At 52.9% G+C, this 14,945-nt stretch overlaps 2 protein-coding genes across 4 annotated transcripts; both read right to left on the bottom strand.

Moving 5' to 3' along the window:
* Positions 1-6,350: 6,350 nt before the first annotated feature.
* On the bottom strand, positions 6,351-7,073 carry LOC122379347 (protein phosphatase 1 regulatory subunit 12C-like). The gene is made up of 2 exons (XM_043361482.1): positions 6,698-7,073; positions 6,351-6,586 (listed from the first exon to the last, which is right to left on the bottom strand). The coding sequence occupies exons 1-2, from the start codon at positions 7,071-7,073 to the stop codon at positions 6,351-6,353; spliced, it is 612 nt and encodes a 203-aa protein (XP_043217417.1).
* Positions 7,074-11,757: 4,684 nt separating this feature from the next.
* Positions 11,758-14,908, bottom strand: LOC122379404 (Golgi SNAP receptor complex member 2-like). 3 transcript variants are annotated; one of them, XM_043361607.1, is made up of 5 exons: positions 14,830-14,908; positions 14,292-14,443; positions 13,939-14,044; positions 13,293-13,445; positions 11,758-12,541 (listed from the first exon to the last, which is right to left on the bottom strand). In XM_043361607.1, exons 2-5 carry the CDS (start codon positions 14,426-14,428, stop codon positions 12,296-12,298), a joined length of 642 nt encoding a protein of 213 aa, XP_043217542.1. In that variant the 5' UTR covers positions 14,429-14,443; positions 14,830-14,908; the 3' UTR covers positions 11,758-12,295. The 3 variants fall into 3 exon arrangements, with proteins under 3 accessions (XP_043217542.1, XP_043217541.1, XP_043217543.1); XM_043361606.1 differs by having other exon boundaries at positions 14,292-14,434; positions 14,830-14,859; XM_043361608.1 differs by lacking the exon at positions 14,830-14,908 and adding an exon at positions 14,757-14,762 and having other exon boundaries at positions 14,292-14,434.
* Between the last annotated feature and the right edge of the window lie 37 nt (positions 14,909-14,945).

The following is a 14,945-nucleotide window of genomic DNA, read 5'->3' as shown; positions in this document are numbered from 1 at the left end:
TGCAACCGTACAGCCACCTATGTATAGTGCACACGTCAGCTCATTCCCTATGGTAAATGCAAGGTCATTCATTTCTTGATCTTCTTATCATTAAGCTCTTTTTTTTTACAGATTTCCAGAAACGGGTGAAATAAAGTTTGAGGATAGGTATAGGAATCCCCAATTATTTTAGTTAGTTTTCATAAATAAAACGTTATCCTGCACCTAAGGCAATGACTGCCATTTAACCATTTCGAGTTCGAAAATTTTTGGGTGGCGTGTGACCGACGTGTTAACCCGCGTCCCATGGGGGGGGGGGGGCGAAACGGCCCCCCTGTCCTTTTCCGTGTATACCTCCTAAACGGCTGCAGATAACGCCACCAAACTTCCAGGACCCCTCCGGGCGTCAAATTTACACATTGTGACGACCAAAAATTTTCCAAGAGGCTATGATAGGTTGGCTGCAAATGACGTCAGAATGACGTCATTTTCTGCCATTTTCGACCGAAAAAAGGGTTTCGTGAGAAGAGCTGTCAGGCCTAAAGCTTTGAAGATACAGAAAAATGATCAAAATAAAAGAAGTGTAGGATTGACAGGGCTACAAAACTGCTATCTTGGACTTTTGAAAATTTTGAATTTTGACCCCCAAAAATCAATAAAAGTATTTTTTTGGATCTATTAGCCAAGGATAAAAAAGTTATTTTGAGTTTCCATAAACTATACCTAATATGTATATGATACTACCTACCGTCTTCTATCATACACACCAAATTTCAGATCCATATCTCTTTTTTGGCCAAGTTATAGCGAAAAAAACTATTCAAAAATAATGGCGTCAAGTTTTCAAACTCAATTTTGGCAATTCTAGACCACGTAGCGCAAAACAAAGACCACCATTAGACTCCCCGTGACGAGTTGCATCGAATCGATAGGTACCCATTTTATGCAGAAATATCAACTTTGAAATTTGACCTAATTTGACCTGACTTTGACCTGACCTTCACCAGAACGTAATCTTAGCTGGCCCCAAAGGCTGCCTGACCCACATAATTGCATTTGTCATGTAAAATGGACCATAACACATGTATCACACGACACTTTCATATTACGACCCCTGCAGTGACCTGACCTCTGTGACCTGACCTGGTATCAGTGACCTCACATAGCAAATCATGTGTTTGACGAACAATTTGTTATCGATGATTTTCAATAACTTACCAATTTAGGTACTCGAGTTCACAACACATTTCTTGAAATGCCTGTGAACGGTGAAAATCCGACTTTTGATCTGACCTGTGGCGTCATTGGTTTGACTGAGGTCAATGGAATTTGGTCACAAGGTAGTTCCCTGATGGGGCTATCGAACGCCCTTGGAATTTTGAAAATCAGCCGGTAAATATCCGAGATCTTAGGGTGGGGGGGCGAAACGCCCCCCCCCCCACGGGTGGTAGGGTCCGCCGATAACCCTACGGGGCGCGGCTTAACCGTTTAACAATGTTTTATATATTCTGCGTCTAACAGACCTCTGACACATCTGATAAAAGTTTAATACAAAGGTAAACGTGTTACGTGTAGGTATTCAGTATTAGACGTTTTCAAACTTATATACGATCCGGTAAACGTCTCTTACGCTCGTAGGTAGAAAAATCTTTCAAATGTCGAGCCGATAGGCGAGACGTTTAAAAGATTTGTTCTACACTGTCGCGGTTTAATATATATTATCCCGCACCGTAGACAGTGTTTATAATTGCTTCACGTGCAAAGAGAGAAAATTATCAGATGTCGTGTAACTGATTTGTTAAACGTGTAGACGGTTAACAAGCTGTTAAACGTCTAGAAGACATTGCGTCGAGCCTGAAATATGTCGTATTTTTCATATAAAATGTATTATATGTAAATATTACTATATATTAGTTTAATATATTAAACCTCGAGTAGGAAGAACAAATCTTTTAATCGTCGGGCCGATAGGCGAGACGTTTAAAAGTATACGAGGGGTTTGATAATTTTATCCCGTACCGCCGATATCTTTCGGGCACTTAAAGGTAAAAAACACCTCTTATATAAAAAACGACATTTCAGACTAGACGAAATGTCTACTGGACGTTTAACAGTTTGTTACTCATCTAGACGTTAAACAAATCAGTTACACGACATCTGATAATTTTCTCTCTTTGCACGTGAAGTAATTGTAAACACTGTCTACGGTGCGGGATAAGAGACGTTTACCGGATCGTATACAAGTTTGAAAACGTCTAATACTGAATAAACGTTTACAAATTTGCTATATGTCTATAAGACGTCTATTAAACTGCTAAGCGTCTATTAGACGTTTACCAGTTTGCTAAACGCTACAAAACGTCCAGCAATTTGTTAACGTCTAGAAACCATTTTCATTTATGCAGGCATTCGATATGAACATTGAACATGCTGAACACACGGATCGATATCATCTGGCCATAAAAGCCTAACCTCTATGCATCTAACGATGAATAAGTTATAGGTATATACCGCTCTTTGGGATATCAAATCAATATTGCTTTAATTTCTATAGTTCATTATCATTCAGCGAAAGCTGTTTGATTTAATATTAACTTCACTAACAGCTTTACACCACAAGAAGGTTATTTCCATACTAAAACAAACGAAAGACATTGAAATTGTTGACTATTTGCTAATGAATTAGCGAGAAATTGTGGTGTTACAAGATAAATTAGGCTTAACGCTTAAGCAGGTGGAACAATTAGTTTAAAACATCTCGCCTACCTGGATGGGAACAGAATCTCCCTCCTCTCGTATTTGCATGCTATATGTTTGAGCTGCGTGAAAATGTTAACACTTACCTAATCCTACATTAATTTTACGTTTTCCCTGAGAAGTTTATCATGCTAAGAAATTTAATGCTAGACACTCGCATGTCCATGTATATGTTACAGTTAGTATGCGAAATCCGTTTGTTTGCAACGCAACTAGTTTCGTTGCAAACTACCTGACCGGCCAGGTAGTTTGCAACGAAACTAGTTCCGTTGCAAACTAACTGACCGTCCAGTTAGTTTGCAAACTACCTAGTTACTTTGCAACGGAACTAGGTGTGTTGCAACGGAACTAGTTGTAATGCGAAATCGACGAGGCAGTGGCTCAATTTGTCGTGTATATTCATCTTTTATGTAAATTTTAGCAACGGTTGTTAAAACAAAGCTATGTTTTTCTAACGGGTGACACTAGACATACGTGTAGGACGGGTGGTCACATTTATGGATGAACATTGAAACAGTTTCGACTACATAACTATATGTGACGATCACTGGCGGATCCAGAGGAGGGGCAGTTCCGGGGGGCATTTTACGATTTTGATTTTTTTTTGCGACACACACTAACACCAGTCACCACCGCTACCGCACAGAACAGAACTGAACTATTGTCCCATATTGTACCGTGGTCCGGGGTAAGCGTGCGATCAAGAATCTGTCTCACCGGCCGACTCCTACTGCGACATGCCTAGCCAGGTGACCTATAGCGGTGCCGGGTCATTCGGTAACAGCCAATGATCAAAGGGCAGGTTATGTCACAGACTGATCGATTGTGGAGGTAGGAGCTCGTCAGCGACTCGGTTCTCGTTCTGGAATATTTCGAAATCGGCAGCAGAACCTTCACTTTCCGCTTATCCCGCGCCCCACTGGGGTCTGTGTATAACACGCCCTACTGGGGGAGGGGGGGGGGGCTATTCATAGACCCCCCTCCTTACTCCGAAACTACTGGGCCGATCGTCAAAACTCAAACGGCATCTAATAGCCCCGGAAAACCTGTCGAACTAAACCAAATTTCATTGACCTCGAGGTTACCGATATCGTCACAAGTCAGGTCAAAGTAAAAATTATCGATATTTGGCTTGTTCACCTTTTGGGCTCTGTGGCTGCTGTCTTACAAGTCAGATCAGGCTGATTTTTGGTTTACACACTCGTGAACAGATGCTTTAGATACTCTGAGGGTACCAAACTTGTACTTTGATTTTCAGGTCAGGGTCAGGTCAGGTCATCATAGGTCACGGAAATCTTATGTCATAAGTCGGTCACGTGACACATGTTTTATGGTCCATTTAGGCCATAGATTTCGAATTCGGTGTCGCTTGTGTCAGTTGAGGCCATTTTCATCTGAATATAGCTGAGGTCAGGTCACTTTCAGGTCAAAAAAGGTCAAATTTTAAAGTTGAAATTTTTCAACAAAAACATGTCTATCGGATGCAGTTTGAGATCAGGAACACGATGGTGATGTTTATATTGGTGTAAGATGTCAAATTGGTACAGAAAAATTGATTTGAAAATTTTTAAAATTGTGAAATTTTTGCTATAACGCGTATAACTTGGCCATTTTTGAAGATATCTGGCTAAAACTTGCTAGAGTATGTCATAAGCATGTGTTCTACCATATTTAATCCGTTTTTTTTTTCGAAGAGTCCAAAAGTTTTTGAAAAAAAAAGATAAAGATACAAAGTATAAATTTTAATATGCATAATTTGCAAAGTTAACAAAATTTTGAAAATTTTGAAAATGTTGAAAATCGAACATGAAGTCACTCTGACGTCATTTCCGGCCGACCTATGATAGATACGAAGTTCAATTTTTGACACAAGGTGTCGAATTGATGCAGCCGAAGGTACCTACTGAAAGCTTGGCGGCGATACGTCAGGCGGTTTAGAAGTTATTGCAGAAAAACGGGAGGGGGCTAAGAATAGCCCCCCCCCCCAGTGGGGCGCGGGTTATGTCTACACATTTATGGTGATCACTGGCGGTTCCAGAAAGATGGTCTTAAACGTTGCGGTAGACATAATCCCAAAAAAGTTTTCCAAAAACCTTTCGGATTTTGATTCCAATCCTTACACACGGCTGTGCAATATACAACAAGTATTTGATTATAAAAGTTGTTCAGTTTTCGTTTCGTTCTCAAAATAAGTAATTATTTGTCGCTTTCGGGCGCTGCGTGGATGGCGGAGCGATTTTGCCCCCCCCCCCCCCCTCCTGTATCCGCCAATGATCGTAATGTTATGTAGTCGAATCCAGTTAATTCACTGTTTCTATCCTAAATGTGACCACCCGTCTTGTGTCTAGTGTCACCCGTTAGAAAAACACAGCTTTGTTTTAGCAACCGTTGCTAAAATTTACATAAAAGTTGAATATAACCGACAAATAGAGCCACTGCCTCGTCGATTTCGCATTACAACTAGTTCCGTTGCAACACACCTAGTTCCGTTGCACAGAGGCGGATCCAGCTCAGAGGTTTGGGGGGGGGGGGGCAAACCATAAAAATTTATCGATTCTTTCCATGAATCGTCCATAGGCGTAATGTTAAAATCATGCCGTTTGGGGGGGGGCAAATGCCCATTTTGCCCCCCCCCCTGGATCCGCCACTGCCGTTGCAAAGTAACCAGGTAGTTTGCATCCTAACTAGTTAGTTTGCAAACTAACTGGACAGTCAGTTTGCAACGGAACTAGTTTCGTTGCAAACTACCTGGCCGGTCAGGTAGTTTGCAACGAAACTAGTTGCGTTGCAAACTAACGGATTTCGCATACTAACTGTAACATATAGACGGGATCTCGTTATAATTGGGTATCTTTAATTGTCCTGCGTCATTTCGAGGGAAGAAGCAAAGACACAGTGATCGGTGTCATGGTAGAAGGGATGACAGCCACGCCAGATAACTTGTTCAAGTCAGCTGTGAAAGGCATTTGACTCAGCGTATTCGACCTCGGCGACGGTGTCCAGGGAAAGGCCGGTAGCTTCTCTGGTCTGGACCGCAGTACCACCGATATATCCCCCCAGGCGCACAGCAGACACAGGGCCAACCAGACACTAAACAAAAACAATATACAAACATGTATTCATCTACACGCAAATAAGCAAGTACAAGAATAATACTTGGGTACGCTTGGCGCCTTCCTGAGAAGAAAATAATAAAATCGAGGTAGACGGTAGAGGCCACTCGGCGAACACCAGTCTCGGCGGTCGTACCTTGACCTGCAGGTCCTTCAGCCGGTACAGCCTGCCGGTCCGCTAGGGAGCGCCTCCCGCGCGGCCCGTAACATACGAGCGCTTCAACAAGACATGGCACAAGAGCAACACTGAGCGCGCCGCGCGCCCGCGGCCGGGCGCGAGCACATTGGAATGGGGCCGGCGGCGGCGCGGCCGGGCGCCGCCATCTTGGCTGGGCCGGCCGGCGGCCTTCCAGCCTCAGACCGGACCGGGCCGGCGGGAATGTACCACCTATACTGGCACACACAGCCGGGCAGCTGCGAGGAAAACCGCCACGGCGGCGGCGCGGCGGCGCTGGATTGCACACACAGAGGGGGCGGACTAGAGGGGCGGCGCGGCGGCGGTCACCGCTGCAGGCCTAGCAGGTACACCACCAGCTGACTGTGGCCCGCCCACGAGGCCATGTGCAGCGGGCTGAAGCCGTCCCGGTCGGCCAGCCGGAAGTCGGCGCCGTGGCCGACCAGCAGCCGCACCAGCTCCAGGTCGCCGCTGCGCACGGCCCGGTGCAGCGCCGTCCAGCCCTCGGCGTCCATGCTGTTGAGTCCGACGCGCGCCCCGTCGGCCAGCATCTGGCGGACGGCTGCACAGTCGCCGGCGCCCACGGCCCGCCGGAACCGGCGCTGCTCGGCGGCGTCCGGCGCGGCGGCGGCGGCGGCGGCGGCCGGGGTCACTGGCGGCCGCCGGCGCCGACTGCGGCCGGCCGGCGCGCGGTACGGGTCCGGCCGCCGGTACGGGTTCGGCGGGTAGTGCACGCTCACTGACGAGGTGACTGTCCGCAGCGCGCAGTCAGCGTTGTCGAGCCGCTCCGAGCTCCAGCTGGCCGCCGGCGAGTTAGCGTTGGTCTCGGACGCCGCCGGCGACACGGGCTCCGCTTTGGTCAGCACCGGCTCCGCCTTCACCTCCGCCTTGATCTTGGTCTCGGCGTCTGTGTCCGTCTCCGGGTCGGCGGCGTCCGACTGGCGTGGCGACGGCGCCGGCGAGACGCTCATCTCGGAGACTGACGAACACGAGCTGGCAGACACGCACGAGTCGGGCGAGTCGGGGTACGGCCAGTACAGGTCCGTCATGGTGCGGCGCGGCGGCGGTGGCGCGCGCAGCTCACCGGCGCTTCTCACCCGGCTGTGTCTCGCTCTCTGTCACCGCTCTGATCACTTCTCAGCCGTGTCGGGACGAGGCGCGGTCCCCGGAGCTGGCACGTCCTCACCTCTCTGCGCTCGCTCTGCTACTGCCGCCGCCAGCGGCCGCCAGACTGCGCTCCGTGTCAACAGGGCGGCCGGCGTGGGAAAACGACCGCAGCGCCGCCCCGCGGATTCCCACGCAGTTAGCCAGCGGATTTGAATCCAGGGGCCGGGCGGCCTGGCGGTGTGAGAACCGCAGAGGGGAGAGGGCGAACGGCGGGCGGAGGAGACCGCCGCTCCGGGATCGCACAAAGCGACGGCCGTTAAAACTGTCCTGAGAAAGTTACCATCTGATAAGCGGCCCTGTTTGGCGGCCCACAATTTTGTTTTTCTGCCGGCGCGCGGATTTCAATGGAGCATTCCTGAGAAGGTTTCTGGAGGTCGGCCGAGATGGAGACCTGTTGATAACCGCGGACGGATCCTTTATGAGTGCGTCGGAGCGGATGTTTGGTGCGCGTCGGTGCCGGTGGGAACGTCTGCCGGCCGGACGGGCGGCGCGGAGGTGTGAGAGCCGCGCTCATTATGCAGCGGCCGCCGAGCGCGCCATGTTTTATGTATCGTCCGGCGGTGAGAGGCGGGCTCGGAGCGCGCCGCGACCGCTCATGGTGCGTACGGCCGCTAATGATCCGATACTGGCTCCGATCGAACGGCCCGCTCCGGCGCCCAATTTACCGTGCCGGCGTAGCACGGAGGAAGATTCCCACCGCGCCATGGGAGCCGCGCGGAGTCCGACCAGGATTCCCGATGATTGTTCTGCCGCCGCGCTTTGCAGGCTACACGTTTACCGGGAGAAAACTCTGAACTAGATGGGAATCGAGCTTTATCCGCTTACCCAGGTGTGCTCGTCGGCCGATCGATTCGACACCGATAGGCGGCCTGTGTATCTACGAGTGTCGCAACAGGCGCGATCGGCACGGCGTCCGCGGCGAGACCGTGGGACCGGGCTCCTCGGCGGCCGGCGGGTGCGTGAACTGCAGCGGCGCGGGGACACGGAGCCGCCGCCGCGCCGCCCGGCCGGGATTGATGTCCGGAGCTGCACCGGTCACAGCCGCCGCAGCGCCACAGTCACGTATTTCACCGGTAACTGGGCCATTAAACGGCGCCGGCACCGTGGGACGCGCCACGCAGCGGCTGCGAAGGCCGGCAGAGCTGCCAGGTCACCGGGCGGCGTCACGTCGGCCGGTCACGGAGCCGGAACGAAACGGCGGGTCACGTCAGACGTCAGGGATGACAGGCGTGACAGGTAACGCATCAAAGAGTCATACGACAAAACGGCATGGGTACAAAGATTATCCAAATCTCGAAACGGCTGGCGTACACGACCGCATAACGCCCGCGCTAAAAGATCAGCTCGGACGGGTGTGCTTCGATTTACATCTACATCAATAAAATGCACGTCCGTGGCTGCAGTTAACACCCTGGCGCGCTCGTAAACAGTCAGCTGTCACATAACTTACCAGGCGGCCAAAAAATAACGCGCTAGCCGTATATCCTACCGCGTTCCGTTAAAACGTCACTGCGCCCGACAATAAGTGTCAGGGGTAAGCAGGCGAGGCGGACGGCGCCCGCGCGGCCATCACCCGTTTCACACGACAGAGGGCGTGCTCGAAGTACAGGGTTTAAACAGGATACAGGGTTTAATTCTCCAACTAATAGAACCAGTAGGGCGCCTCTCCGGTCGCCACAACCAGCATTTCTGGGGCACCGTCAGTCTTCAGCCCTCCTGGTGCTGCCAACACTGAGCGGCGCCGCAGCTCTCTCGACTGACGCAGCTCACTGTGCGCCCGAAGCTCAGTGCCGGAGCTCAGTGCCGCAGCTCTCCGGACACCTCGGAGCTCTCTGTGCCCGGAGCTCAGTGCCGCAGCTCAGTGCCGCAGCTCTCCGGACACCCCGGAGCTCTCTGTGCCCGGAGCCCAGTGCCGCAGCTCTCTCGCTGCCGCAGCTCTCCGGACACCCCGGAGCTCTCTGTGCCCGGAGCTCAGTGCCGCAGCTCAGTGCCGCAGCTCTCCGGACACCCCGGACCTCTCTGTGCCCGGAGCTCAGTGCCGCAGCTCAGTGCCGCAGCTCTCCGGGCACCCCGGAGCTCTCTGTGCGCCCGAGCCCGGAGTGGCCAGTGGCCAGTGCCCGGAGCTCAGTGCCGCATACCAGACCGCTGCCGGCGTGCACGGCCCGGCGCCGGGCTGTCCGGCCGGCCGGCCGCCTTAGAAGCCGACCAACGATAAATCCAGTCACTTACTTATACTTAGCGAGCGAGCGGAATGCGATACGATACAGCCCGTCGCTGTAACAGACGGCTGGTTACCATGCAAAAACGTCCCGACTCTCCGCCGGCTTTATGAAGACAGCCAGAATGCACATATCTGGTATAAATGCTAACGGCACAAACCAGGCCGCATATTTGTACTCCATTCCCAGGGCATTCTTGATCCGTAAGACCGGCACAGGTATTTACTACCTTGCACCGTAGTAGTCCATTCAACACATGTGCGCAGTGCTGCCGACATCGCCCTGGCATGCCTATGCAGTATGCATAGCGCATTCCTGTGAATCGGCTCGCCTTTCGGACGGGACGGGGCCCACCGGTCGGTCGACTCAGCTATCCCGGATATAGGACCGTTGCAGTGACAGGGCACACGTCATCTATGCAGATCGGCTCGCAGTCGCGGAGGTACGGTGGTGTGGTGAGTGGACAGCTGACCCGGGCGACCGGACCGTTCAGCGCGACTGGGTCCGCCGGCGGCCGTCTGGGACGGGCCCGGTCGGCGCGACTCCGACGGACCACACGGAACGAACCCCGCCCGGCTGAGCTCAGCTCGACGGTCCGCGCTGACCCAGCCGCTCTGACGACGGAGCGCGGCCCGACCCGCTGCCGCCGGCCGTTCCTCTGCGCCGCGCGGCTCTCTCCTGTGCCGCAGTCTGGCGGCCGGCCGGCCGGCTCTCCGTGACGCCGCTCGGCCGGCGCGCTGCGTTCCCACGCTCTCCGCGCCGGCCCGGGCCGCCGAGACGCGACTCGATAATGTGCTGATGCTGCGCCGGCGGCCGGCGCCGCGCGCTGCTCGGCCAGCCATCATCGCGTTACGCCCGTGACAATGTGCGGGGCGGCGCCGGCGGCCGGGCACGGCTGCACGCGTGACACGGAGCGCGCCGGCGGCGGCCCGACTCTGTCTCCGGCACCGCCCGGGGCGGCCCGTGTCGTCAGGTGCGCCGCCGCCGGTGTCAGTCGACACGGTCCGACTGCGCTCCCACGCCCAGCGCGGCCGCCGGCGCATTGTACGCCCGTCACGTGACCGGTCGTATCTGTCCAACAGCCGGCCTTGAATGGTGCGTCTCTGCCGCGGCCGCCGCCTCCGCCCGGCCGGGTCATTAGCGAATCCGTGTCGACGCTTATCGGCTGTAATATGTTTGTAACGGGCCCGCCCTCGGGCCTCAGGGCGGGATCTAATACCAAAATCGGCAAACGCCGGGCGTCATCCGAGTTTCCTTCGTCGCGGCGGTGATCGATGACAGGCCATCCCGGGCGAGCTCGGGACGTCACTGCATGGCGCCGGGCCTCCTCCATCGGACACGTCACCAGTCACCGGACCCGACACGAACAGAGGCTTTTCCTCGCGTTCTTGCATGAAGCCCCAATCGTTTGATTGGACAATGCAGCCGTGTCGTGCAGGTACACTATCTAGGTCGAAACTATGACTTCCAGACGGAAATTCGTCGATGGACTGGTGAGTGGTGACGCGATCGCGCAAATCGTGACAGGCATAACACGGGAAGAATTTGCCGTAATTTCTATTGTAACACCGGCATGGCGGTTCCGCGAAAGTGTCACACAATCTGAGTAATCGTAACTTCCCAATAATCAATGTCCCGTGGTCTTCTTCAACGCAAGCATCAAACACCATCTGGTTGGTTGACACATCATTCTTCGACACCGTTAACCGCATTCTCTCCCTGAGTTACGAAATGCATGCGGAAAGCCGGCGGTAGTTGTGAACCGGTGAGACGCAGACATTGCGCACAGGAGTGCGAATACGGCACTGTATGTACTGTCAGTCGTAGACTTGTGATGGCCGCTGGGGAGACCGGTGCGGCTACGCCGAAACGGCCGGCCATGAGCAGACGGCACTATACTGGGCTTTTAGGAATCTTGACTGGGTTTCTCGAGCCCAGCCTGATGTCGGTGTACAGTCGACTACAGAATGATGTTCCACTTCTCAGAAACTATCAGTTGACCGGAGCGCTAAGTTGTGCCGTTGTTGTGCCGTGTCGATTGTGAGCATTGGGACAAAGCTATAATTTGTGAACTCAGCCCGTGTGATGCGGCACAGCCTACCACCCCAGGCAAATAATTATTGCCTGTGAAAAGTGGAATATCATTCTGTAGTTAGTCGACTATACTGTAGAGCATTTTCAAAAGAAACGAAAATCTTATCGTAAATCGAAATAAATGATGAAATCGTAACAGTATCACATCGGTTGGAGGCAGCTTATTGCATTACTGATGCCTTATCTGAGCTCAAACCAGGCATACATAAACTGTATGCCTATTTCAGCTGCAGCGGTTGCACTTAATTCGACGTTTGAGCGGATTTACGGTATATTTCAGATCACTGCGTTTGGTCGGCAAGAAACGGGTAAGTATGCGCCGACGAGCGCCACAGGTCGATACAAACCGCGAAAAACGCACTGAATAAATCATACAACGCCTGGTCCGGGTCCAGCGAACTAACCGACCTACCACGTCGATATTCGATCTGATATTGATCAATATCGATGTTACCACGACGAATAGCGCGACAACATATCGCGATTACAATATATTCCATTTGAACACGAACATTATCACTGTGGAATGACGTCATCCCCGGCGCGTCTCACCTTCCGCGTGAGGCTCCGTACCGTGGTGGTGGCACCCGGAGTCGGGACAGCCGGGATTGGACAACCGCCCGGAGTTGGAGAGCCGCCGCCCGGAGTAGGACAGTCGCTCAGGGTCGGCGGTACGTCGGTGTATCCTCCATCGGTCCCTCCGTCCACCGGACTGCACATGCCAGCGCTCATCCCGACACCCAACATCACATGACCCGGTCCCATTGTCCTAGAGCGGCGTCGGCGGCCGGTCACGTGAGGTAGCGCCAGGTGACGTACATGACGACCAGGGTGGCCAGCATGCCGCCGAACAGGATAAACTTGTCCTGGGCGGCGCGCCGCTCCGTCAGCCGCATCACTGTGTTGGACATGCCGAGCGTGTTGGCCAGGTCGAGCATGCGCCGGCGCGCGCCCTTGAGCACGCCGCGCTGGTCGCGCAGGCTGGTCAGCACCGAGTTGCCCATGTCGAGCAGGTTGTCCATGCCGTGGTGGGAGCTCTGCCAAAGGAGGAGGAAAGACGTTAAATACTGCAAAGACACACACTTAGTAGTAAAGTAATCTTGCACACAATAACGCCTCAATGCCACGGCCAGACGCTGATCATTGATCAACGCATCAATGGGTAGCTGCTGGCGACACATTCGAGCACAGGCCCGGGACGGGCCGAGTAGGGAGTGGGATGGAGCAATGGCAGATCGGGACTGACGTGATCGGACGCCCACAAACGTCAGAAAAGGTCAGCAAAGGTCAGGGTCAGGAGACATGGATGGCAGACCACCCAACGGCCACCCATTGGTCCGTTAACGGATCGCCATTGACCAGCTCAGACGATAATACCATTATCTGCCGTTCAAACCAGGGCTGCGGAGTCGATGGATTTTCGGCGACTCCGACTCCGACTCCGACTCCGGCTTTCAAAAACCAGCTCCGACTCCGACTCCGACTCCGGGCAGAATTGTCGACTCCTACCGACTCCAACTCCCGACTCCGACTCCGCAGACCTAGCAGGGCTGCGGAGTCGACAGATTTTCGGTGACTCCGACTCCGACTCCGGCTCGGGTTTCTAAAATCGACTCCGACTCCGACTCCGACTCCGGTCACAACTGTCGACTCCGACCGACTCCGACTCCGACTCCGACTCCGCAGCCCTGGTTCAAACTTCAAATCACGGTCGTGGTATTTGCCCCACCTGTAGTGGCCCTCTCCCGGTACCCGTCCCCACCTGTAGTGCCCTCTCCCGGTACCCACCTGGAGTCGGTCGTTCATCTGCAGAGCCGCGTCGATGGCGATACTGGTGTCACTCTGGTCGTTAGTGGTGAACCGCTGGGAGAGCAGCTCCTCGCGGTCCAGCCGCTCGCGCTCCCGAGCCATCCGCCGGTGCTGCAGCGCCCGCAGCGCCGACTGGCGGCAGGGAACACAACTAGTCAGCGCGCCGGCCGACCGGCAGGAGGGAGACAGAGAGGGAAGCACACAGAGAGTGGTGAATAGAGTGGTGTAAGCAATGGACAATGAGATGAGCTGAGCTGATCAGCCAGCACGGCAGTCCAATGCTTGGTGGATCCATCAACCACGACAGCCTGTTCAGCTTCAGTACCTAGCTGATAAAACTGCGTAACGGATCACGTGATGAAGTTAGAACTTAGATCGAAGCGTCGTAATAAACAATGCGTCTTCTCGGACCAAAATGCACCGGACTTGTCTCGCCTTTGATCACGGCGAACTTTCGGACCGACCCGCTATGATCCTGAGTCGCCGCGTACAGCACGGTGGCACAGTGCGGTCTCTGCACCCGCCGGTCCGGACTCCGGACTACCGCGGACTTTGCCCCTGTCCCGCGCCCGACCCCGGCGACTGCGCGGAGTGCGAGCAGCGGTCCGGGCGGCGGTCCACTGACCTGCAGGTGCTGGCACTCGTACTTGAGCTGGTTGACGCGCTGCTTGGCACTGTGCCGCCGCTGCACTGGCTCCTTGTCGGCCAGAATGTCCAACCGCTTACAGTTGCTGCAACACAAAGTTACAAACAGTGGAATGGTAGTGTGGCTTCAGACATCCAGCATAAAAAATCATAAACCATATTACTAATAAGAGCTACATGACATTCCCAAAATCATTATGAAGACACACTTTCGATCATGATCAATCCCAAGCATTAGCAGTGTGTGCATATTTTCCACTTCAGATTCAGGGCTTATCCCTAGCATCCATTTAGCACTATGCTGCACAGCTCACAGCATAGGCCCTCTCTCACCTGACTATGGTGTCTATGGCTGAGTTGAGTTCACGTTCTCTGGTCTCCGCCTCAGCCGCAGAGGCCACCTCCAGGGCCGCAAAACCATGCTGTGTCCGCTGGATGAGTCCATTTGTTTGATGATATAATGTTTCCATATCAGTCTGTGAAGACTGAAAAGGTGTTTTTCAAGATATGACAGCCTCACATCGATAAATTATCTTACTTCTATTCAAGACATGATAAATATCAATGTTTTGAGAAAAATATTTTAAAGCTGCAATGCACTGGAAACTGATTAACGAAGGAATTACCCAATAAGCAAAGCTCAATGTATTGTAAAATTAAGCAAAAACTATTTTTTTTAAGTTTTCAATATCAAATATGAAAACAGCAACAAAATATGATTAACTTCCCTTGTGAACACCTCAAAGTGAAAGTAACAACAAGTCCGTTCAAGAACGAAGACAAGCATCAATGACGAACGTTCGACATCCCCCCCATTGAAACTAAACCTTTTCCAACATAAAAATTAAAATTCGAGCCGACTGTTAGATACCTTCTCTCTGCGCTCGTGCCCAACCGATTCAATTCAGATTGATGCTTGATGCTTACGAAACAAACAGCTGGGACAAGCAAGAGAAGACGTGTATTATACAAAAATAGCGCAGTAAA

The sequence above is a fragment of the Amphibalanus amphitrite genome, unplaced genomic scaffold (assembly GCF_019059575.1).
Source record: "Amphibalanus amphitrite isolate SeventyFive unplaced genomic scaffold, NRLGWU_Aamphi_draft 000076F_arrow, whole genome shotgun sequence".
In the NCBI taxonomy this organism is placed as follows: Eukaryota; Metazoa; Arthropoda; class Thecostraca; order Balanomorpha; family Balanidae; genus Amphibalanus; species Amphibalanus amphitrite.
Note: the sequence above shows the minus strand (reverse complement) of the source record. Positions and strands in the feature narration are given on the sequence as shown.

What these genes read in the sequence shown, in the direction of transcription:
- LOC122379347 (XM_043361482.1), bottom strand. Translation starts at nt 7,073, where the DNA reads ATGACGGACCTGTACTGGCCGTACCCCGACTCGCCCGACTCGTGCGTG. An exon ending in CCGCGCGCCGGCCGGCCGCA is followed by an intron (nt 6,587 to 6,697) that starts GTCGGCGCCGGC and finishes GCGACTGTGCAG; the next exon opens with CCGTCCGCCAGATGCTGGCC.
- LOC122379404 (XM_043361607.1), bottom strand. Translation starts at nt 14,428, where the DNA reads ATGGAAACATTATATCATCAAACAAATGGACTCATCCAGCGGACACAG. An exon ending in GCCATAGACACCATAGTCAG is followed by an intron (nt 14,045 to 14,291) that starts GTGAGAGAGGGC and finishes TTTGTGTTGCAG; the next exon opens with CAACTGTAAGCGGTTGGACA. An exon ending in AGATGAACGACCGACTCCAG is followed by an intron (nt 12,542 to 13,292) that starts GTGGGTACCGGG and finishes CTCCTTTGGCAG; the next exon opens with AGCTCCCACCACGGCATGGA.